Raw genomic sequence first — 25,227 nt, 5'->3', positions numbered from 1 at the left:
TGCCGTGGATGACTTTCAAACTTCTGAAGTCAAACTTGGATAAAGTAGACCAAAGTAGTCAATGTTTGAGAAACATGCATAACGGTTTACTGACTACGATCCACATCGAATTGTCCATTTCTATGTTTCAGAGAGAAGAGGCTCACAATCCTTCGATCCTGAGCGAAGACTAAAGCACCTATTCATCCCTGAATATTTGGCTTGAACAGTTCCAAATGACATAAGAATTTGAGATAAACCATCACATCAGATCACGTTGAAGCTGGCGGGGTTAAGAGACTGCACAGCAGAGAGTTAGGCATCGTTTATTCCAAAATAGAAAGCTCTAAAGGCAAAAGAGACATAAGAAAAGTTAACAATGCTTCATCCGCAAGTGGGGAGTGAAGAGCTCTGCGAGGGCCCATCCAGTCACTGCATGAAATGAACCATTTCAACCTTACACAATAGTAATTCAAATCCTATTGACAGACACTTTTTGTAAAATACAATATTACAGATATTCAAACAAGAGGCACCCCAATTTTGTGAAGCAATAACATATTGATAGACATTTCAATAATTACCTACACGTGTATGTAGTGCAGGGGACCAGAGACTGCAATCCGTCCTTCAGGCAGGCAATAAACAGGGAACTTGAACTGCCCTTTAACAAAGTAAAGCACGTGTACATAAATACGCTGGACACGTGCAACAAGTCCACTACTCCTTGTTGCTGGTTACTCAGACCCTTGTGATTGTGTGGTTAGCATAGTGTTCTGGATTGTGCATTTTAGAAGTACGCCGTTACTGTCAAATGATTAAAAGAGATGCATTGTATACGCTATGGAGCTCTATTTAAAGATAACTTCACTGCAGTCAAGTTACTGCCATGTTGCAGTAGTTTAGTGTCCTTTTGACCAATTTCAAAAAGTGTCAGACTTATTTGTGCTTCTTGGCAAGAATGATTAAAAAAAGAATACATATGAAGGCCAATTGAAATAGCAATTCTCATCAGCATTAAATTCCTTTATCTGTTTTTTAGAAAACTTCAAAGAACCCTGGAAAACAGGGTTGCTAGCTTTAATTATGAATCTGTACATAAATATTCCTTACAAAACAGGAGAACACAGAAATGAAACAAAAACACACTAATACACTTGAATATAAAAATAAGCATCTCCTTTTTTCCTCTCAATCCCTCACACGGGCTCTGCGTGGCCTGCAGGGCACGTGTGAGCGGCATGGAGTCAGTCGCAAAAGTGTGCACATCTACTGAAATCACAAGCATGCAAAACGACAAACCCTTACAGATACAACTTGACACTGTTGGCATCCAAAACGAGAATTCAATTGGGAAGGGGACAGGGCCGAGAAAAAAAAAAAAAAAATCGAATCAGTCATTATTAACAGATTGTACAAACTTGCTTAAAGTGTTAAACACTTTTTTATCTTCCGTTTGTTTGATTTAATCTTGTTGAGCTTAAATATACAAAAAAGTGCACTCGCATACATCAACTAAATATCTAAAAAACAGTTTCTGAAATGAAACTCCTGATGTAGACACACGCAGCATCAACCACCGGTCAGCAGGGTGGAGGTTTGGAAGAGTGCAGGACCTTTTTGGCCTAGAGTTTTGTGCTCTATGTGAACCTAATGTGTGTGTACTATAATCCAGTGTGTTTGAGAACACACACATAACCTGTTGACCTATTTATGCATGTCTGTTGTGTGGACCGGTGTGTGAGGGAGTCTGTCCTCTACTGCAATGAGTCGCTGTTGTCCAGGCCCAGCCCGGCCATGTCTGTGTCATCGTCCTCATCTCCACTGTCCCCCGACTCGTCCTCACTGTGACCTCCCAGCATCACCTGCTGTACCGCCAGTGTGGCGCCGTCTGACGTCAGGCTCTGCAGACCCTCCATGTTCATAGTCACCATTGTGCCTGGAAATACAGCAAAGACGGACTGAGTAGAAGCCTCGTACAATACATGTAAAGTTAAAAAAAATAAACAAGAAAAGCCTCCGCCAACTCATCACTTACAGTTTACATCTGGGAGAAGCCAGACTTGATTTATACCTTGTGAAAACAATAAAATGAGGAATGGTCTATACAAGATTTTCTCTTGTAGTCTTCCTACCACTCAAAGCTCGAAACACTTTTGGCGCGTTTCCACCGAGCGGTAGAGTACGGATCGGTACTCTTTTATTTGTGTCTCCACTGCCAAAAGCTGAGAAAAGTACCAAAAATCCGAATCGTACTGTGCCACTTTTTGGGTACCCTTCCATTGGGGTACCTGGCACAGTTGTTTGGTACTAAAGGGTAGAGCTATACTCACTGCAGAACGTTGATTGGTTGAAAGAGTGTCGTCATTTGCGCGTGCCGCAAGGGGAAAGAGAACACACGAGGTGCCATTTTTAAACTACAACACCGTCGCAACAATGTCGCCGCGCAGCATTTACTTTAACAGCCACATATCGAGAAGCAAGAACAGGATCGGCTGTATGTCCTCCATTGTTGTTTGCAGTTAGCTTTCAGTTTTCGCACGATTGAAGTAACCTAGCAGCTAGCTTAGCATAGCAGCTACCAACATGTTCCGGGCACTATCAGTTTGCCACTCGTTAAGATTTTATTGCATTAATCAGCCAGATTAATCTCATTGATTAACACATTCATCTTGACAGCCCTAATTTCAACGAAAGTGAGATATTCATACAACGCAGGGTTGTGAAAGTGAGCTGAGAACCCCCCCCCTGTCCTTGTCTTCAGACATTCTGTAGTAAAAATGCCAGATATCAACTACAGCTTTTTATATTTGTGAACAAAGGTATATATGCATTAACAAGGTCATTGAAAAATTGTAATGTCCGGTACAAATGGGATTTATTCCAGTCAAATACAAAGGTGTTATGACATCACGTGCAACGCAGACGCTGTTGCATCAGGTTTTTTTTTAATCGGATACTCGCATGCTTGATTTTAAAAAGGGCTGTGCCAAACAGTTCCAAAGTCTAATCTCAGCGTTGCCATTGGAATTTAAGATAAAGTCTAGAACCAATGTAGCTGATCAAATGTATTAACCCCAACCACCAAGTTCCCCTTTAACCTGCACACAAAGTGCAAAAAGTAAAGACTACTGCGTACCATCAGGCATGGTCACTTGTTGCTGGGTGCCTCCACCAGTGGCGATGGAGTCAGGCCAGAAGCGCTGCAGTGGCCGGTTTTGTGGCGTCTTCTTCTTGGCTTTTGGTGTCTCGGAGGAGCTGGCGTCCAACATGGGCTGCAGGATCCGCCTCCGTGCATTTATAAACCTGCAGACACAAGACAGCAGAGGTCTGTAATATGGGCTTTTGTACTTTCTATAGACTGAATGCACCAAGTACTAGCAGAGACTGACTTTAACAGCCAACCGGATATTTGATTCTCTAGGCGTGCAGGCAGATGGGTGTTTGTCTTGACTAACACTGCCCCACAGGAACTGTCTGTGCGACAAACTCACCAGTTGTTGACTTGCAGAAGTGTCAGGTTTGTCTGAGTGGCAATCTGTTTCTTTTCATCCTCTGTCGGATACGGATGCTACAGGAGGAGAGGAAATGCTTCAGTGTTTTAGTTCAGCGTAGAAGACCAACAGGCAACAGATTTGATTCACAGACCCACCCCAATGTGCTGGAAGAGCCACGAGCGCATGACATTAGTAGCTTGTTTGGGTAGAACGCCACGTTTGTTCTTGGTTGAGTTGTCGTCGTGATTAAAAAGGTCCTGGTGGAACTGCAGCTGTAGCTGAGAAGACATTCATATAGAAAACCTGTTAGTTCCTGTCACCAACTACGCATGATTCTGCTCAAACTACACACAATTTTAAATATCAAACTAATTTCAAACAATTTGCCAATTTAGGATATTGAATGAAAAGCAGCATCATAGACAAAGACAGATGAACCACCTGATTGTTTTGGACACGTATGGTCCCGGGAGACAGAGCCTGTGTTACCACCTGGCCCTGAGGAGTGACCACTGTGACAGGCTGATACACCGTACCGCCTACAAACGAAATAACAAAGTCAGAGAGGCCGATATTAATATTATGTGCAGCACACCATTCAGAGAAAGCTCTGATCAATAGAAGAATATGCCAGGATTCCATCCAAGGAGCCTGGTTCCACTGGCCATCTTGAGTCATCACAATTGAGAAAAACGTATTAGGCCAGAGACGGATGGTCAGTCAGGCTACGTTTGATTTCAGGTACAATACCTTTCTCCGAGGCCCCCATAAAAGAGAAAACATGATTCATTCAAACCAATCTTCTTGACGTGTATATAAAAAGGCTGAATATACGTATGTAGTCACATGTCTCTCAGCCAATAATTTTTCAATAGACTCCATTGACTGCAAGTTATCACAGAGTCTTGAGTTTGTCTCGTTAAATGTCACCATGTTGGGTTTTTTTTAGGTTAATGTACCACCAAAATGTTCAAATTAACTTTCATGAAGTGAAAACACATTGTGAAAGGGTTAAAATTGTAAGGCGAATAAACGGATAACAGCGAAGTAGCAACTAGTCCTCTGCTTTATCGCACTCTAAATGTACGTAAAAATACTCAAGTAATCGTACCTCGTTTACTGGGTCGACAGAAGGAAAGTAATTTGCTCATAGACTTGTATAGAAGCACAGGAGTCGCTCAATAGAGAGAATGCAAGTTTAAGGCACTCACAGCAGCTTCCCTTTACACTGCCTGATGAGACGCACAGAACCAGGATTAAACAAACAAGATGATGGGATGACTACATCATCTCTTAGTGCCCCATTGGTACATAACATCTGAGCTGCAATCAAACAGTACAGTACCTGAGGGAGGGGTCGTATGCCATGGTGACATACCTGCGACAACCTGGTTGGGGTTGACTGCTGTTACGGTAACGTTCCCTTGCTGCAGAGCTGACGCTGGCACCACAATTTGACCCTGAGGACTGATGGTCCCCGAAATAGAGCTTGGGGTCTGCACAACAGAGCAGAAATACAGAATTGGAGTCAAGAGTGTGTTGATGACTCGCACATTCATATTGAATTTGAGCCAATAAGAAAGTAGCAGGTCACAATGAATAACAGATTGAAACACATTGTAGTCAAAGAACTCAAAACAACCGCTTCAGTATAAGAATTTCACCACAAGGGCACCAACAGATTCAACTATTTGCATACCGTTCAAACTCATCAGGGGGGCAAGGTGACAACTTATGAATTTGATACAATACTTGTCATGAATACCATGATGCCCCATACAATACCTGTGTATTTTAGAATGGAAATACTTGACACAAATGTCTTCAATGTTATTATCCTACAGCAAGATATTAATGAAAACTATATGGTGCCATCATAGCATTACACACAGCTAAAGCAGATTTCACTGGCATCTTTTTTTTTTCAACAAGCAGGACGGTCTGAAAGAGCTTGTGCACATGAGTCTCCCCTGCGATCACGCGCTGGCAGCCCTGCATCCCTGCAGTCATGCGTGCAGGAGTCATGCGTGCAGGCAGCATGTCTGGGAGTAATGAGCGTGTTCTGTTAATGAAGTATCAATACTAAAAATAATATACTAAATTGGATTGTTTTAATCGTTTGAGTACCAGAGTAGCTTGGTTGGTCGCCACACCACACCCACGTTGTCTGATGAACCCTTAAGCTTATAGAACTACGGTCTTTTCATAGTTCTGATCAAATACTAAACTGATCAAGATTATATATTAATAATAATAATCTAGTATCGGCCATAATTTCAATTTGGAGTGAAAGGATAAAGGATTGGAGGGTAAATCAAGACGCTGTAGAGATCTCAATGCGGATTGGCCAAGACTCAACACGTCACACACAATTGCAAAGATCAACCCCCCCCCCCCCCTCTCCTCCTTTGGATCTACACTATTCACGTGGATGAAATATTTTGATTTCAAAATGGCAAATTTACCCAAAAAGAAAACTGTTTGCAGGTATGCATGTGTGTTTAGAGGTGATAAGTACAGTCCACCTACAGTCCATACCGGAGTCTTGGTGGGAGAGAAGCCCTGGACCTGGCCTTGTACGGGGGAGTACGGGCTCCCTGGATCTCCACTCAGCAAAGTCTCGCTGTTCATCTTAGTCTTGAGGCAGGCGATGTAGCGGCTGCAGAAGTCCTTACATAGGTCACTCACCTTTTCCAGCTCCAGCAGGTGGATCCGCAGCACCTGGATGGCTTTCACCATCTGCCGGTAAGAATTGTACCAACAAACTGTTTGACGCAGTCTACAAAACGTTTTGAGCATTTTGAGCTAAATCTGCGTCCCCTGTGTGATGCGGACAACTCAGATCATCAGTTCATTCCTCGATGTATTGTTGCATACATGACCTTGATTTTCATACCTCCTTGGAAGATGGAATCAACAAAAGACTACCAAAACCAACCCCCGTAACCCGACTGGAATTGTACGTCTCCTTCCGCTCAAACACTTGATGATGTTATCATTCACACCCTGATGACAGGAGCTGCCATTCACACTGACACCGGCCCACCAGTGAACTAGCATTCACACCCACGTAGTCACGGCTACTAGTGCAATGTTGGGGTTAAGTGTGTTAGCAAGGACACATGGACATGGACTAAGGAGCCGGAGACTAACCGCCAATTTCTGATTGAAGGAGCGCCCTGCCCTACCGCTCAGCCATTAAAGCCCCTTAATCTTCCATCTATTGAAAATAAATGTGACACTGAATTTCAGCGTTGCCAAAAGGAGGTCAGAGGTCAGCATAGTGCCTCATGTAGCATTTTAAACAGCTAGAGTACCAGAGTTAAAAATTAGACTCAACAGTTGAATGAGTTTTAATTAACAGGACTCCATCTCTGTGCTGACAAGGTTAAAGTTCACCCTGCATTTTGTGTCGCCCTATGAAATATCTCATATATGAACCTGTTTTTGTATCATCTCGGTTTAATTGTCCAGTGATTTGAGCCAGCCAACCACTAATTTTAATACAATGTTCCTTGAAATTGTTTTTTGTTACCAAATTTAAAAAATAAAAACTACTACTTAACTAGTTCCAATATTTTGAGCGAGTGTCGGCCAAAGCAGTGGGGCCAGTGTGTTATAGTAGAGCAAAATCCCATTAAGAAAGAAAATAAGATACACGCAGAGGGATCTCACCAAGTTGTCAAGTTCAGGGTCCTCACTGAAGAAGGGTTTGCCTTCCTTTTCCTGACTGCGTACAAAGTTCTCAATGTCCACGTCGAAGCTGGCCGATGTGATGCAATCAGAGCTCAGGGTGGACTGTTCACATTTCTCAAACAGCAGGGCCAGGAGAGGGAACAGAGGATGCCTGGAAAACAATGTAATTTTCCATTTCCATCAAAAAATCGTATTTCTTTTATAACAGAGTACATCCTGCAAAATGCATCAGGTGTATGGACTACAGTAATATGACTACAGTACTCTAACCGTGAGCTCGCCTGTCCAGGTCAAAGAGACCACTACAAGAACATGTACACGCTATGGCTCATCGCCCACAGGAATGCATAACATTCCCTAATTGATGGTCTTTTTGACGAGAACACTAATGGAATTTGCCAAAATACAGTCACAATTACAAGGTTGCATAGTATGCATTATTGTGAGTTAATAAAATAAATAAATAAATAAGGTACTAACATACATACACACCCTTTGACAGATATTTGGCCAATGGCGACTCAAATATTTCATTTTATATCATCAATTGGATATGTTGGCCCTACTGTTCAATTCAATTGTACATTTACATGCTTTTCATTACAGCTGCAACGGTTACTTAACTAATCAAGTAGTTGTCAAAGTATGTCAGAAAATGCTTTATTATATCTTGTAAATATATAATTTCCCTTTAAAAAAAAGATTTTTATTGAGCGAGCAATTAACAAATATCTGTATAATTGTAATTCCTGTTTTTGGTTCATTTTCAGTTTTTATTTTTACAATTTGTTTTACAAAAAGTAATGTGAAAGTCACACGACAGACTAATCCCAGTGCCTTCCAAACAATGAGGCAAATTGTTTCAATACTGCTGAGATTGGGCTGGTTCTCGGTATCAGCCCTGAGAGCGGAGTCAGAGAGGAGCATCTCTAATTAAGTCAGGAAAACAAATAGGGGAGGGGTTCTTAGGGGTTATGTTAGGGTTCCTGGTGATAGTTTTGTTTCTGGACAAAGTGAAAGCAATAAAGTGAAGAACACCCATTTAAGATTAGCGCACACACACAATAAGCTCTACCGATATATGGAGGCTTTGTCCGCGTCCATGGGTGTCTGTGGCTCTGTGGGTATCGGACTGGGAGCCTCTGCCAACGTCCCCTCAATAAACTTCTGCTCGCCGTCTACCTTTACCACACCTTGCATCTGCAGAGAGAAATCAACAGGGGCAGAAACAGAAGAGAGGCTGAGATTGAGAGACATGTGAAGACCAGAGTAGCTGGAGGGTAAAGCTCAACACAGAGCTTTGCTTCAATATGAACCTTTGGAGAGTCATAAGTACATGGTTTAAATAAAACTTTCAAAGAGTAGACATCATTTAAGACTTCTTTGCTGTGTCAACAAGTATGAGAGGTAACTTGTGTGACATGAGTCACAGTTATCAACCACCAGCACCAGGATTGGAGTTACCAGATGGAAGGTTCATCTTGGCGCACTTAAAATACTTTTAACGTATGGACGTATTCTTCGTGCCCCCCAGTCTCACATTGCTCTACAAGCCCAGTCTAGCTAGACATCCGGACTGTGTGTTTGAATCAGTGGAGTTCTAATCCCTGAATACCCAGAGATGTGATTGTGAGAACATAATCCAGAACCTGTGCAAGCACACATTCCATATTGGAAGTAAAATTTGTAATTAAAATGGGTGTAGCTTGGCAACTATCAAGGCACATTTCTTGATTAGTAGAGTTTCTCCTCCGCTACTTTCACACTGTGCCTGCCAAGCCGGGGGCATAAATCCCATCCCTAACCATGTGACTGAGAATAACAATGAATGAGATTGAGCACAGAGTAGCTAAAAATAATCACTTGCTAGGGGTGGAGATTTCTCATTAGTCATAGATCTTCCTCAGCTCCCAACACCCCAAATTTGGCACTTGAATAATGATGTTTTGTAGGCCATTTAAAAAGGCTAAAAGACAGTTTGGCAGAAAAGGGAATAACAGCAAACCAGGATTTATTTGCAGTGGACTGTTACAGATTATGATTAAAACGGATTGTGTTCTAGTGTTTCATGCATACAGTGGTATCCTGGTGTTCAGAGATCCAGACTGAATTATCTCCATATCCATAAGAATGGTAGGAAGCCCTAAAGTTAAGGGGTGGTGCAGCACATTGAAAGTTGTTTTTTCAGGATGATTATAAAGTAAAGTTTGGGAGAGAGTCCCGGTCATCCACCTGCTGCTCTCCCTTCGGGTACTGGTCCATGGAAAGTGACTGGGCTGCCATCACGTTCACTGATGCTGCACACACTGGGACATCGTAGAGGGACAGGGGGGCAACCTAGACAATGCAGACTTTACATTAGATGCAAACAAACTAGTCTAATAAGGGAATACACGAGATAATTTTGATAAAACAAATAATTGGTGTTTATCATGAATGCTAATCCGTAACATTAAGCATTTCACGCCGACGCTACTGAAGACATATTTACTCCAAAGTAAGAAGATCAGTGAAGAATAAATAGATAGAGAGATAGATTCAATAGGGAAGACCAACATCACAATGTGTGGGATTTTTAATATAACGTTAGCTGTGCGCACAGCTCGGGACGAACAAGGACCGTCGGGGGACACACTGGGATGGCAGTAGTTTGATGCGTTTACTTAAGAGATTAAAGAAGTCTAGTCAATAGTTACACATTTCTGTTTACACCATGCTCATAGAGGGGTTGGGATACCGGCTGCGTGATGCGTTGTTATAAGAACAGTAAGCTTACGATAACGTTACCGTGCAAATGCTAGAACACACCCACCACGATGATAGCCGTTAGCTTGGTGTTAGCTGCCGGCCGATTGTGGCGGCAAAGGGAAATAAAAGTGTAATAAAAGCATCATTAGCCGACTAACACTATATCATTTGCTATAGCAACGTTAGTCTTAACGCGGAAAGACTAGTTCCGCGGGAGTAAGACTTGATATTCCATAAAATGACACATTAGCTTGCCTACAAGGTTAACGCCACATTGGCGTTAGCTCGCGAACCTACTCTAAGGTTAACCCGGAGCACAGCCGCCTGGCTGAGCTATCAGCTAACGCTCGCTAACTAATGACTTAAAAGTGTATATCGTGCTACAACGGCGAGGACAAGTGAGACGCGCCATGTTTAGAAAGGGGGAAAAACAAGCTAACCCAGCTAGCCAGGTACAAAAAAGGACCCTGCTGCGGATTGATATGAAGTGTCGTTTGCCCATATAGCATACTTACATTAACATTTTAAATGCATTTGCATTATGTGCTCTATAATGTAATTCAATCTTTGGTGATATTAACGAACATTGGTTGCACACCGGGCTAGCCCGGTTGCTCGTTAAATCCTTCCCACATCAGTCAATCAATCAGGCGGGGACAGCTGTCCTCTCCTTCCCCTCCCCTCAGCGCAACTGTCGGGCCTCGTTTCTAGCTCTCGCCCTTTGGTTTTCCACAATCCTCCTCTGCCCCCAAAACGACGACATATTTTTTTTACCCCCCCTCCCTGGTATACAGATTTTTGTATTCCTCCCGAAGCTTTGCCGCTCCTGCCTCCCTTCCAAAAACACCATGCGCTGCCCTGACTAGGTCCGCGCTCCTCGCCCCGGGGCATTTTAGCGTGCGGGCCAGATTGTTTGATTGATAGGGAACGGAAAAAGAGGGATTTTGAGTGACAGCTTACCTGAGTGCCAATCTTCGTCACACTGACAAGCGGCTGCAGCAATCGGGACCCGCAGTTGTCGTATTGCGTCATCACGTAAGGGCACGCAGGGGTGCTTGGCTCATGAATATTCAAAAGGTGGGCGGAGACATTACGTCCTACAGCTTTTCTCTCTGATCCTTGTTGGGTTTTAAGGTTGGCAATCGCCATTTACTGGCTCGTTCACGCAACATGTTTCCCATGTATATCTCGAGCTCTACACTCCTTTATCCATTTATTGTCATCATATACACACATTACAATAGCTGCTGATTTTCTACCACCAAAAGAATTATGAGGACAGCATGTGCAAGCAGGCAGGAATAGGGTTTGGAAATTCTAATCTGTGAAAAAGAAGCACAGATAAAACACTTGCACACTCAGCTATAATTAAATGTCCCCCAGGCCGAATACGCAGCATTTGATCTCTTGCTATCCCTTTTATATAGATATATTTATACAGAGAACACAAAACAATCACACATTTAATTTCCCATTTTTGTGCTTTAATAATATTACACATTTTGGCAGCAGAATTGCATGCAGGTGAGGGAATGGTCATTGTAAAAAGGGTGAAACAACATGACCATTATCTCTAAGCAACAAGGCCAACTCCTCTAGTGTCTGAGGGAGGAGGGCTGCGGGAGACGAAACTTGGCCATCTCCACGTCCAGGTCTGAAAATGTGTAGGGGTTGTAGTTGTGGTGCTGGTAGTTTTTATAAGTGCTGTTGTCAAAAGGCTCATCAGGCTCTGGAGGTGCCACTGCTGCAGCCTCTGCAAAGGGAGAGGAACAAATAAAAAAATCCTTGTAAGAAAGTGTGTGGCACAAGAAGAATACAAATACAAATCTTCCTACTTCCTACTTTTCATGCATTAAAAAAAATAAAAACAAACAAGGTCAGGCAAATGGGCCAGAAAATACTGTTGAGTACCCATTACAGATTTCCAGGCAACAAAACTGTTATTACAACTTGAGAGGTATTTCTCGTCAGCTATAAAATTACAATAAAAATGTGGCTTGCTTTGTTAAATATTTTTAAAGAAACAATTTACATATCTACACATACTGACAAAGGGGGTTTATAGTGGGGCATTTCCTATGGCTGTAGATCACATTACCCCCAACAGTGTGGAGACACAATAGTGTGAAAAGCCTGAAGGGTCATGCTTGTGAGAGGAAACTGTGGCTGCTGAGGAAACAAAGATTTCTCATACTAGAAAAATTCTGAGACTGGTGAAGGTAAGCATCAAATAGATTAAGTAAAAAAAGTCTGTTTGATACTTTCATTTAAACAGAAGGGCATCACCTAAATGGTCTCCAATCCACTTTTGTACACTGTGACAGTAGTTATTAATCATATGTGAGAAGGGCACAATCTCGGACAAATATATTTTAAACATTCATACGTTTCATCAAATCAACACCTTATCCTGAAGTTCCAAGCAAGAACATATTCACAGAATAGATTATATTTAACAGGATGACAGAAATAAACAATTAAAATGTATGACTAAGATGAGGTTTTTGTTTGAGGAGGTAGAATGTTACACTTCTCACTTGAAATTTAGACTTTTCTCTTTAATTTTCCGGAGAACGTCTCCATTGGTTATATTCTTTATCAAATATTGGTTCTAATCAGTTTGATTTACAGTATTGCTATCATGACTAGAATCCAGAGGTTATGTAAAAACATCTTGGTTACGGTGTAATCCTGCTTGCTGAAATACTGACTCCACCATTCCCAGCTTATACTCATCCAGCTGCTGTCCCGGACCAATGTTTGATGATGTGCCCTCTAACATTACTGTTAGGAATAACATAAACTGGCACAAGGAATACAAAAATTATAATCTGAAACCCTTATTACATTCAAAAATGGACATAATGACAAGATTGAGCAGAAAAAAAGCAATTTATCAACGAGAGTAAAATATGAGAGAAATGTTTTTGGAGATTGGTGTCAACTGCTGCAATTTTAAAGTACATAGGAATCATTAAATGAGGGGAAGAAAGCAGAAACCGAAGCAGGATTAGTGTCATAGTATGAACCAAGCAACATCTCTTCGAACATAAATTGACAGCAACAGTGCAGCTGTGTGGGTGGGTTAACGGAGGACATGTGGAACCCTTGATTAGCGGCCGACAAGTAAAAGAAATGTTAGAAAAATAGTGAAATGCCTTAAACGCATGAGGAAAATAAAGGCATCTGCAAGCATTAAAGTCCATGTAAACCAAATCCGCCCCATGCTAAACCACCATACTGAACACTGAGGCAAACAGAGATTCAATGTCACAATGGTAGAACAGAAGAAAATAAAAATAAATGAAAGGATGATACCTAAAAAGCTGTGAAAGCAACAACTGCAGTAAGTGAGGGAGTTGACAGTAAACACACAGCAGTACAGATAAAAAGAATGTTCATCTGTCAGAGCTCACAGATGCACAGAGAAGAAAGGGGAGAAACAGATTTGGGGAACATAATGGCTTGGTGTGTACCCTCAGACGGTTTAACTGGGGCGCTCGCCTGTTGCTCCTCTCCACCAGCCTCAGCTATCACTGGAGCAGGGTCCACCAGCTCCTCTGACTTCCCCACAGGAGCAGAAACTTCAACTGCAGCCTCAGCTTCTAATGGGACGGCTTCAGCGTCAGCTATCAATGGAGCAGGATTCTCCAGCTCCTCTGTGCTCTCCACTGGGGCAGACACGTTAGCTGCAGCAACTTCTCTGGGGGTTAGAGCAGAGGCGCTCTTTGGGGTTTCCACTGGAGCATCTTTCTGGGCTTTGTTTGATGATGAAGGACATTTTACCTGGTATTCGGTGGCAGAAGATGCACGGTCTTCCGTAACTTTTAAAGCAGATTCCACTATAGCTTCAGCTGAAGCTTCGGGACCAACGTCTTTTGTGGCTGTGCCGATCTTAGGAGCAGGCTTCACTAACTTCTCAGATCCAATACTGGGTACTTTGATGGTAGCTTGAGCTTCTTCTGCTGCTGGAAAGGCCTCCTGTGCAACCTCAGCAGCAAAAGAGAGAACAGATTTAGGTCCTGGTCGAACTTCTACCGTAGCTTCATTTGGGTCTTCCTTCATCCCTGAAGTGTTCTCTTGAACTTCTGCTTCTTTCGGAATGGATTCTGATACTGGTGGCGGGGAGGTCTTGGTTTCAGTCTTCACTTCGGTTTTCTCTTCCTCAGAGTCTGAATCAGAGTCAGAGTCGCTGGAGGATGAGCCATCAGCTTCTGGTTTGCCTGGTTCAGAGGAAGCTGCAGCAGCTGAGACTGCATCGTCTGAAGTGCTGCCTGATGCAGAGGTTTTACTGCTTGGATGTACCAGGCGCTCAACAGCTGGGGGAACTGAGTCACCTACAGGTGGCGCGGTGTTGGTAATAACCTGAACAACATCTGGGTCAGCAGCTGGAGCCTCTGCACCCTCTAACTCAGCTCCAATTGGTTCACTGGTAGTAACGACTGCAGCTCTAATTGTGTCCGCCACTGGTCCAGTTACGCCTACAGTGTGTGTTGGTAAAACTCCTGACTCAGAAAGTCGAGCTGGGAAGGTAACTGTTGTCTTATAGGCTAGAAAGATTGACCTCTCTTCTGGAGCTTCTGCTGCTGAGGAAAACAGTAAATGGAACAAGATACGTTAAATAACATTTAACGTTAAATTAACATTTACAGTAGGGGGGTATGACTGTTTTGCTGGAATTTTCCTAAAAAAGGGAACAACATTACCACAACACAGTAAATTAATAATTGGTATACATTTTAATCACTAACACAAGCAAATACAAATCTAACCTAACTAAGGCATTTTGGGTGGAATAGGGGACTGGATGAGAACGCAAATATTTCAATCCTTTGGGAACATTTCCTGTAAATTGAAAAAGTAACTTTTAAAAACTTGAAAATGTTGGTGGGCGCCCCCGTTACAGTGGTAGGGAAAACATTTCTACTAGTATGGGGCTTTTATTTAGAAATTATGGAATGAGTAAGAGCGAGAGGGAAGTCGAGGGAGGGTGGGACAAGCGAGAGGTTTGCAAGATGTCGGTCTGAGTTGACTGAATAGTTGAATCACCTGACATGGTGCATTTTTGTGTGGTTGCCAGTGCAGCTGAGATTGTCACAAGCTGATCAAAGGGCAGATAAAATAACATATTTACCTACAATCCACACATTGAATGAGTTAACTTCGAAATGAACTAGAAATCAAATCGAAAAATTAAAGCTGCGAGCAGCGATGGATGGGTCCTGGCTACTCCGCGCACGTTGGGGCACTGGCGGGACCGCCGCAGAGAACGCCTGCGCGTTCAGAAAAAGCATCCGTGAGTCAGTCGACGCCAGGAATGATGCTTTACCAACTTTATCTTTGACATTATCATGGTCTTAGGCCTTTTCTGACTACATTTGAGAGGTATTTGATTAATCTGCGAGGTGCAGGGTATGAAAGGGAAAAACATGTAAAAATTATATGAATGCCCCAGGGAAAGGAGGTCATGAATGGAGCAGATTTTTTTAAGTGTTCTATTTTCATGCATGCATGTCCGTGTGCTAGCGTTTGCAGCGAGTACCAGAGTGACTTACACCCAGCGCCGGCGCTCTGCACACGCACATCACGCACTGCGCGTAGGGCACCAAGTGCCTGGGGGGGCATCAAAAAATCTGGGACGTGAAAAATCATCACAGTAGGCTACTAGTATAAATAACAAATAAAATATGTCATATAGCATGCTAATATGCAAAAGAAATACAAAAGTAATAGGCCTAGACCAAATTAGTCTCGAAAAAGGGGAACCTCCTGTGCGGCCCCCCCTCCCAGTGGTTTGTTCGATTATGCCTCAAATCTCAAATGTGGCAGACAGATTTGAAACTAAGACATTCTGAATGGTTGTTATTCCTTTGGTGGTGGTGGTTGGTTGGTTCGTTGGTTGGGGGAGCACCACCAAGCATTTGTGCTTAGGGCACCGAAATGGCTAGCGCCGGCCCAGCTTACACACCCCCAGTTATGCCCAAAGATATGAGGGAAGAGACTAGGGTTGGACGGTGTACTGGTACTAGAAAGGTACCGCGGTACCCTTACGTTTTAAAACGGTACGGTTCTGACTATTTTTAGTACCGGTACTTTATTAAAAAAGCGCACTCAGTGTTCCGCTTCCTTTCCGGCTGCCTGCACGCATTGACTGGTTGGGCGGGGCTACCAGCTCACATGCAACAGACAGCGGTCACTCATAGATAGTCATCTCAGGGAGACATGTCCTCATGTGCAGGAGCTGCTGACCGCCCTCGGCTTGTTGAAGGAAAATATGCCAGAAGTGACTAAATACTTCGGGTACGAAGTATTTATTATTTTACGCATTTTTTTGGTTTCAAAAAGAGGAAATGTCCGGGAAAAGAGGAAGTCTGCTTGGTCTTGTGTTGCATTTGCTGATGTTTGACTGTTAGGAAAGTTGTTGTCAAGCTAGCTAACACAGCTACAATCTCTCAGTTTCCCCGTGTGACACACGCTTTGCGTCTCACGCCAAAAACACAATCTGCGCTGGTTCATCTCCAACCTCGCCGACGGTAAATGGCGCATCTGCCACTATTCGCGCGCGTAGCGTTTAAAGAAGGCAACGCGAGAGCACTAAATATTAGCATCAATGTCCGTGATAAAACCAGCTGCTAACATCACTAACGAAACGTCTTGCTAGCGGCTAAACTTAGTGAAAACTGTAGAAATCCGCTAACTTTGTTTATGACAAACCAGCAGGTCAACGTGCAGTGTCACAGATGCGCCATTTACCGTCGGCGAGGTTGGAGATGAACCAGCGCGGATTTTGTGGCGTGAGTGCGTGTGAAAACATGCAAAAGCATGTGTCACACGGGGAAGCCGTGAGAGATGGCAGCCTGTAGCTGTGTTTGTTGGTTTGACAACAACGTTCCTAACAGTCAAACATAAAGCAAGTGCAACACAAGACAAAGCAAGACAGCAAATAGGTTACTGAATAGTCCAGCAGAAATATATACATGCAAAATGACCTGGGCCTATGTGATCATGAGGTCAGAATGCACACAGAATTGTACAAAATAATACACACTAGATGCAATTTTCATTGTCGTTTGTCAATAAAGGGAAGAAATTGCCCTTTAATTATGTGTCCAATCCACATAGCTTTAGTTTTTTTCCACCTCAAACACATCTGTAAAATGATGTAATTCATACTTATGGAAATAACTATATAGTCATATAGATACAGACAATCGGCCTACATAGCTGTGTATAATCAATGCTTTTTTACCATGTCGTTTTCATTAATATCTTGCTGTGGGTTAATACTAATATGAATGCCATTTGTTAAGTGTTCAAAAAGCTGGGCAGGAACAGGCTGGTAAAAAGGGAACCTTACAGATGTTTTATTTATTACTATCATAGATAAATATTCCAGTACCTTATTTGTGGTATCGTATCGAAAAGTATCGAGTATCAATATTTTGCCCGGTATAGTATCAAAGTCAGAATTTTGGTATCGGAACAACCCTAGAAGACTAACGCGGGGGGGACTGGAGTCTATCCCAGCCAACTTCGGGCGAAAGACGGGGTACACCCTGAATCTGCCGCCAGCCAATCGCAGGGCAACACGGAGACAAACAACCATTCAACCTCACATCCATCTATGGGCAATTTGGAGTTCCCAATCAACCTAATCCCCCATGAGCATGTTTTTGGACTGTGGGAGGAAGAGTACCCAGAGACAACCCACGCAGACACGGGGAGAACATGCAGACTCCACACAGAAAGGCCACTGGGTGGTGTTGAACCCAGGATCTTCTTGCTGTGAGGCGACAGTGCTAACCATCACATGCATGTTAATCTTCAAATAAATAAAATGAAGCATTTCTTTAACGATAAGTGCTATAAAAACAAGTGTTGCGTTGGACTTACGCTTTTTTACAGCCTGCGTCTTTTTTGTTGGCTCCGCAGGTTCTTTGGCCCGAGTGCAGAGGCAAGCAGCCGAGCGACCGGTCAGAACGCCCCAGTTCTCCAGCTGGAGACACTGCAGAGGAACAGACAACTCCCTGTTAGAGTGGCAAACATACAGACAACCACATTCCACATGTAGAATAGAGCACAGACCAAACTACCGTAGATTGAATTCCATAAATAAAATAGTCTTGGAACCCCCCTACGTAATCATCCAGATAGGTGTATCTAATGGTTGTCGAAGTCTTGTTATGTGCTGGATCTGCATATAAGCTTGGTGGCAAATTTCAAAGAATTTTGCTGGCTAATGGTCTGTAATTTTCATTTCTGGTCCTTCAACCTCTCAAAGCCCTTCTCTACTACATGAAGAGTGCACTTTATTTTTAACTTTTAATTTTAATTCCTTCTTATATGTTATTTTTTAATTGTTTTTTTTCTACCCTATTATAGCCCATAGCCTTATATTTTATGTTATACTGTAGTCAACTGTATTTGAACATGAGTCTACTAAATAACCGCAAATGAATAGCTCCCACAGATCGCATTCTTTGCGGCGGTGTTGATCCAACATATTTTAGTGACGTTTTGATCATTGAGCCATAATAAGTCCTCTGGCCTAGATCTAGATGTTAGCTCCAAGCTTAGCAAGCCATAGACTCGGGTTCGATTCCTGCATCAGACACTTTTTTTTCTTCTCTTTTTGATGTACGGCTGGCCTCTGCCCCCCCGACATGCTAGGGTGGGCTAAGGCCCGTTTAACACTGCTCGCAGTTTTAATTAGGGCCTGAGCAGACTGAAAGTCGGACGAAGCCCTATTGTGTTTGGAAGAATTATTTTTTATATTTTTGCCACTTCAATTGCACTTTTGGAGACTTTATCATATTCAAAAACTCTTGAATTTTTGCGCAGTGTTTCTCAACTGGTGGGTCCCGACTAGAGATGAGCCGGATACTCGGCTGAAACGAGTATCCGGTACGGATAAAGCACTTTTGCCGAGTACGAGTATTATACGAGTAATACGAGTCAATATCTGTGCTCGGATTGAATAAAAGTCCTCATTGGGTAGCTGTCTGTGTCTGCGTTCTGTGATTGGCTGGTAGTCAATGTGTGTCCCGCTCGGCTCACTCACACACAGAACTCCTCTCTCCCTACCTCAGTCACCAGATTCGCGGGTCTTTCCCGATTATTTAAACGATTTCTTTGCCTTTATTTTTTAATTTTTTTACTTCGGTTTGTTGTTCTTAACTAGTAGAGTTCAGGTAAACGTGGGGCTTGTTAAGACGTGGTGCTTAAGAATGCGACTTGCATTGCGTCTCTGCCTGTCGGAGTTTTTTTTTTCAGTCGGCTTTTTTTTTTACTTCACGCCTGACCTCTCTCTCCCCTCTCCCTCTCTCTCTCTCTCTCTGTCTCTGTCTCTCTCCCTCTCTCTCTCTCTCATCAGTTTTTTTTACCGTCTGCTGGCTCTCTTCACGCACTCAGTGTCTGACGTTGACTAGTTGTGTTGAATAACTAAATATTGATATTACAAATTAAGCCACACACACACTTCCCCTCTCTCTCTCTCATGATCAGCAGTGATAAGAATTAAGAAGGAATGCTGTTTTAACCGCAGAAAGGCTTAACCCGACAATTTACGGGGTAAATCCTTCCTACTTCCGGGTTAGGCCCCGCCCAGTCCGAGTACGGATACGGATACAGATAATTCATATGGTTCAACAGATACAGATACAGATAATGCTGTACTCGCTCATCTCTAGTCCCGACCCACTAGTGGGTCCGTTTGTAGTGGGTCCATTGCATGGAAAAAAAAAAAATTCATCCTGGGATTTTATTTTGAAGGGACGTTCTCTAATGCAGCTGAGTGTCGGTGTTTTTCCGGCTCGTCCGTCCATGTTTTCAGTCGTCGCGGCAATTAGAACGCGGAAGCACCCCCCCCCCCCCCGTCGACACCGCTAGCGAACGCGGAAACCCCCCGCCCCCGTTGACCGATCAAATTGGGTCGCGGCTCGTCAATAAGGGGTAAAGGTGGGTCCCGGAGCCAGACAAGTTGAGAACCACTGCTCTAGCGCCCCCGTAAGTATGGAATGCCGTTTTAGTCAAAATTAAATAAATGAATAAATACACGGTAATGCATAATGACACTGCATTTCATGATAAATAAATTAATAAATACACGGTAATGCATAATGGCACTGCATTTCATAATAAATAAATGAATAAATACACGGTAATGCATAATGACACGGTAATACATAATGACACAATATTTCATTTCACATTCTTATATGCAAATCAGGGGGCGTGGCTATCACATTCAGAACAGACAACAGAGCCGTGTGCAAAAAAGCCTGGTAAGGGACGTGTTGACATAATGGAAGACATCGGTGGGCTCCGAGATAGCATGCTAGCATTAGCGGATCAAATTGATCAACATGGGTTATCTGCAGATACTATTTTGACACATATTGAGGGTTTTTTGGAAATACGAGGGCTTGCGGTTCCCACTTCGGCAGCTCTAGACTGCGGTCAACTCAGGCGACACTCGGATAACCGTGGTCAACTCAGCCGACACTTGAATTTTAGTGCACGTTTATGCTGACATTTACGGTACCATTTCTCAAAGTTTGGTCCGGTTACTTGCTCAATACCGTAAATGTCAGCATAAACGTGCACTGAAATTCAAGTGTCGGCGGAGGCTCTGTTGTCTGTTCTGAATGTGATAGATAGCCACGCCCCCTGATTTGCATATAAGAACGTGAAATGAAATACTGTTTGATGCATTACCGTGTCATTATGCATTACCGTGTATTTATTCATTTATTTATTATGAAATGCAGTGTCATTATGCATTACTGTGTATTTATTCATTTATTTATTATGAAATGCAGTGTCATTATGCATTACCGTGTATTTATTCATTTATTTAATTTTGACTAAAACGGCATTCCATACGTAAGTGCTCCCTCTGGGGAAATGTTTGCCCACTTTTACCGATTAACTTGAACTTTGCACACAGATGCTCTTCGATGTGCTCTACAAAAAAGTCAATCATGGTATGCAAATGCACCTACCGAAAACACGTTTTTGCGAACTCCTCTCAGACGCCTGGTCCGATTCTTACGAAATCTTTGGAAAGAATGTTGGTATCTAATTTTTCATTAGTTGTGCTGCGCTTTTCATGATAGGCCCAGAGCGCCTTCAAAGTCAGCTGTCACGTGATACAGTCTCTATGGATGGAATTGCTCTGGTATCCAACAGCACCGTCAGAAATCTTGGAGTTCTCTTCGACCAGGATATGTCCTTCAACTCTCATATAAAGAAGACTTCAAGGACTGCCTTTTTTCATCTACGGAATATATCGAAAATCAGGAACTTCCTGTCTCAAAGTGATGCAGAAAAACTAGTTCATGCATTTGTTACTTCTAGACTGGATTACTGTAATTCTTTGTTATCAGGCTGCTCTTGTAAATCGCTTAAACCTCTCCAGCTGATTCAGAATGCTGCAGCACGTGTATTAACAAGAACTAAGAAATGGGATCATATAACTCCTGTATTAACTTCTCTGCACTGGCTTCCTGTTTAATCAAGAATTGAATTTAAGGTACTTCTCCTCACCTACAAGGCACTTGCTGGTGAGGCACCGTCTTATCTTAAAGAGCTTGTTACACCGTATTGCCCTACAAGGCATCTGCGCTCCGTAGATGCTGGGCTACTTGTGGTTCCTAGAGTTTTAAAAAGTAGGATGGGGGCCAGAGCCTTCAGTTATTAAGCTCCTCTTTGTGGAACCAGCTTCCACTTTCAGTCCAGGGGGCAGACTCGGTCAGTTCATTTAAGATAAAGCTTAAAACGTTCCTCTTTGATATTGCTTATAGTTAGGGCTGGCTCAGGTTAGCCTGGACCAGCTCTTAGTTAAGCTGCTTTAGGCCTAGACTGCCGGGGGACTTCTTAGGACACACCGAGCCCCTCTTTCACTCTCACACTCTCACTCTCTCCTCCCACAATCATCCATGTTTTATTAATGTACATCACTAATTAAGCTTCTTTCCGGGAGTTTTTTGTGCTTTCTCGCCTAGCAGGTCTCCGTGGATCATAGTTTTGTGCGGACCCCGGTTCTGACTCCTGGCATGGCTCCGCTGACACCTGCTGCTGCCATCATCATTACTTTAAATATGATTCATATTACTGTCATCAAAAACCAACATCTTTCTGCTCTCCCTCCCCACAGAAGCCTCTGTGGATGGTGGTTCTATCTGATGGTGGTTGTCCCTGTGGTGGTCCTGCCATACACCTGTTCTGCTACTTGCATTTACTTGTATCATTTCTGTTAGAGAAATTGAATGTATTGTACATCTTTTACATTGTTGATTCTGTACACATGACATCCATTGCAGTCTGTCCATCCCGGGAGAGGGATCCCTCCTCTGACGTTCTCCCTAAGGTTTCTTCCCTTTTTTACCCATTGAAGGGTTTTTTCATATTTTTGGGAGTTTTCCTGTGCCGATGTGAGGGTTTCGGGACAGAGGATGTTGCATGTGTACAGACTGTAGAGCCCTCTGAGGCAAATTTGTAATTTGCGATTTTGGGCTATACAAAATAAAATGAATTGAATTGAATTAGTTATGGACCAATGAAATTTGTAAGGACTGTGGCCTAAAATGAAAAGATCTATAACTTCAAAAGTATATGGCCTGTCCTCACCAAATCTTTAGGACATATTTAAATGAAGTGACCAAGTTAAGAATTTAAAACGTTTAAATTAACTGAACGTTAACTTTTGTCATGCTAATGTTAGCAAGTTTAAATAAACATGTATTGATTAATTTCCCTCGTCTTGTGAAACATTTGTTTTAATCCAATGATGTGTTAACCTTCTATAACATGAATAGTTTGAGATACTTTTGCCGTTAACTATTAATGTACATTTCTAAAATCTTAAGGCCCTGATGCTATGCCAGTTACAGGGTTCATATACATTTTGACTAACGGATTTCCATGACTTTTCCGTGACTTCAAACTAAATTTCCATGACCAAAATGTTTGAAATCTCTATGTATATATAAAAAGTGAGAAAATTAAACTAATGAACTAATAAACTAATTAGAATTCGAAAAGGTATACACAGTGTTTCCCCTACATTCAATTAGGCTGCAAGAAAGTATGTTTTTTATGTTTACAATTATCCACTATGGATGAGTATCAGTGGGCGTTTTCCTGATACCAGTGCTAAAACGAAAACACACCGCTGCCTAAAGAGTACCTGTGTTACACCGAAATCTGTCACCCATCAGAAACTGTGACCGCAGAGGGTGCTGTTTCACATCGTCTGCTCGTGCGTGCTAGACAATGGAGGGCGAAGAAGAGCGCCTACACAAACGGCGTAAACGTTAATACATTACGTCCACGGATGAAAGCATCATATTGTAGTGTTAAGAAAAGAAAGAACAAAATATTTAATGGACCAACACATTGGCTAAGTTGTCAGAATGTGTGACCGCACTGTAACTGCTTAATAAAGGAGTTAAACTTCAAAATCTTGTTTGGGGTTGTTAGTTCATCTCTTCACATTTCTCTGGACACATATTTTTTCTTATTTGGAGTCTTCAGAGCCAGTACCTCAGAGGTCACCATATCTGACAAGTAGCAGCCGTCAGAATGTGTGACCCCACTATAACTGCTGAATTAATTAGTCAAACTTCAGTAGGTCAAAATCGAAATATGAAATCACAATAGTGTCCAGAGTGATGTGAAGAGATGAAATAACAACCCCAAACTATATTTTGAAGTTTGACTCATTTATTAATTTGTTCATTTGAAGCTTTCCTCCGTGGACGTAATGTATTAACGTTTACGCCGTTTGCGTAGGCGCTCTTCTTCGCCCTCCATTGACTAGCAACACACGAGCAGACGATGTGAAACAGCGCCCTCTGCGGTCACAGTTTCTGATGGGTCACAGATTTCGGTGTAACACCTGAACCAACACTTGACGCTCCTTATGTGTCTCGCTGTGTTGACGTCATGATGGCAAAAGGTGCAACACAGAAGAGCTGCATGAGGCACGAGAGCATATCGTTTATCTACCGTGTGACAGAATTTATTACTAGTATTTTAAGTTGACGCTTTGCTGCGTAAAATAAAGACCAAACGAAAAGAATCAAACGATCCTGTCATTCGCGTAAGAAAATAAAGTCACGTGTCTGCAGCTCAGTACGACTCAATGATAAACACCACCGAAGGAACAACGCCACACCCCCGGTTTACAAATTGGAACTGCCGCAGACGGGCAGCGCGTCGGAAAATGTCAGTGTCTTGTACGGCGGCCGAAGAAGGACGCGGTGCTCGCGTGTAGCTTCGCTAGCAGTCGCCCTCTGATGTGGTTCCTGTAATAGGTTCGCTAGCAGTTCGCGGCACTGCTTCCTTTAGCACGGCTCGTTAATGGCGCTCTCCCATGTTTGAAATATCTAACTATCCTGCCTCCACATTACTTACATTCTGCTCGTCCCGGGTCTTTGTGGCAACTCATGACATGCACTTTTCCATATGTACTGTTAGCTAACCACGGTTAAATCTACACGTCCCCGGCACATTGAATGATTCCTATTCATTATTTGAAACGTATCTTAAATGAACCACATGAAAATATAAATGTAAGAAACTTCCATGACTTTTCCAGGTCTGGAAATTAGCATTATAAAATTCCACGACATGCCAGGTTCGCCCTCTGCTCCTAAAAGTTAATTTACCTTTAGCACCGGGTTGCCTGCTCATGGTTCTGATGTCGGTCTCTACTCTTTAACTAATATCGGAGTTCCGTATCTTCGTTGTATTGTTTAAACGGTAAAAGGACCTATCAAAAAGTACACGGACCTACGATGGATATATGGACGCACGCATTTTGAATATTTCATGCAATATAAGGTTTAAAAACCAGTCGAGGTGTAACAAAGGAATTGATATTAAGTGTTACGTTGACATGCTTAAGACGTATGTATGATTTGATGCTGCAGCTCTGGGTTAGCTTTCGTTTAAGTACGATAATGTCACGCTAGACTCCTTAAAGAACCATGGGGTCCGTGCGAAGGTGACACGGTATCGGGTCCATTGTATGCTGGCTTCAAGGAAGCTACTTGTCAAACAAAGAACACGCAAAGTGTTTAGGAGGTATGCCATATTAACGTTAGTATTACCTTTAGGGACCCCAGTCGCCCTAACCGCAGCAAGGACGTCGCCATTTTGTGTCTTAAGTGTATTGCTCCGACCGGAAACTGGGAAGTGAAAACTTTCTCAATACCTAAGACGGCGAGAACGGACTTGCGTTCCCGCGAGAATAGACTCGGGAGTCCTGACTCACAGGTTCGGGAGAACGTAGAACGGTAAT

General features: G+C 42.7%; 2 protein-coding genes across 8 annotated transcripts; both read right to left on the bottom strand.

Annotated features, from left to right (window-relative positions):
- Window positions 1-289: 289 nt before the first annotated feature.
- pknox1.1 (pbx/knotted 1 homeobox 1.1) lies at window positions 290-11,001 on the bottom strand. 6 transcript variants are annotated; one of them, XM_037488264.2, is made up of 11 exons: window positions 10,881-11,001; window positions 9,405-9,509; window positions 8,248-8,372; window positions 7,152-7,323; window positions 6,006-6,215; window positions 4,822-4,972; window positions 3,918-4,015; window positions 3,632-3,754; window positions 3,474-3,550; window positions 3,119-3,285; window positions 290-1,918 (listed from the first exon to the last, which is right to left on the bottom strand). In XM_037488264.2, the coding sequence occupies exons 1-11, from the start codon at window positions 10,950-10,952 to the stop codon at window positions 1,737-1,739; spliced, it is 1,482 nt and encodes a 493-aa protein (XP_037344161.1). In that variant the 5' UTR covers window positions 10,953-11,001; the 3' UTR covers window positions 290-1,736. The 6 variants fall into 6 exon arrangements, with proteins under 6 accessions (XP_037344161.1, XP_037344163.1, XP_037344162.1 ...); XM_037488266.2 differs by having other exon boundaries at window positions 4,855-4,972; XM_037488265.2 differs by having other exon boundaries at window positions 6,015-6,215.
- Window positions 11,002-11,387: 386 nt separating this feature from the next.
- On the bottom strand, window positions 11,388-25,194 carry ndufv3 (NADH:ubiquinone oxidoreductase subunit V3). Of its 2 annotated transcripts, none has more exons than XM_037489473.2 (4): window positions 25,037-25,194; window positions 17,814-17,925; window positions 13,397-14,506; window positions 11,388-11,673 (listed from the first exon to the last, which is right to left on the bottom strand). In XM_037489473.2, exons 1-4 carry the CDS (start codon window positions 25,079-25,081, stop codon window positions 11,516-11,518), a joined length of 1,425 nt encoding a protein of 474 aa, XP_037345370.1. In that variant the 5' UTR covers window positions 25,082-25,194; the 3' UTR covers window positions 11,388-11,515. The 2 variants fall into 2 exon arrangements, with proteins under 2 accessions (XP_037345370.1, XP_037345371.1); XM_037489474.2 differs by having other exon boundaries at window positions 13,397-14,503.
- Between the last annotated feature and the right edge of the window lie 33 nt (window positions 25,195-25,227).

This window comes from Pungitius pungitius, chromosome 10 (genome assembly GCF_949316345.1).
Source record: "Pungitius pungitius chromosome 10, fPunPun2.1, whole genome shotgun sequence".
Lineage (NCBI taxonomy): Eukaryota > Metazoa > Chordata > Actinopteri > Perciformes > Gasterosteidae > Pungitius > Pungitius pungitius.
This window is presented reverse-complemented; position numbering and strand designations above follow the sequence as displayed.

What these genes read in the sequence shown, in the direction of transcription:
- pknox1.1 (XM_037488264.2), bottom strand. Translation starts at nt 10,952, where the DNA reads ATGACGCAATACGACAACTGCGGGTCCCGATTGCTGCAGCCGCTTGTC. An exon ending in ACCCGAAGGGAGAGCAGCAG is followed by an intron (nt 8,373 to 9,404) that starts GTGGATGACCGG and finishes TTCTCTCTGCAG; the next exon opens with ATGCAAGGTGTGGTAAAGGT. An exon ending in CTTCTGCAAGTCAACAACTG is followed by an intron (nt 3,286 to 3,473) that starts GTGAGTTTGTCG and finishes TTGTGTCTGCAG; the next exon opens with GTTTATAAATGCACGGAGGC.
- ndufv3 (XM_037489473.2), bottom strand. Translation starts at nt 25,081, where the DNA reads ATGGCGACGTCCTTGCTGCGGTTAGGGCGACTGGGGTCCCTAAAG. An exon ending in GGCGACTGGGGTCCCTAAAG is followed by an intron (nt 17,926 to 25,036) that starts GTAATACTAACG and finishes GTTCCTCTGCAG; the next exon opens with TGTCTCCAGCTGGAGAACTG. An exon ending in CCCAGTTAAACCGTCTGAGG is followed by an intron (nt 11,674 to 13,396) that starts GTACACACCAAG and finishes CTCCCTTTGCAG; the next exon opens with AGGCTGCAGCAGTGGCACCT.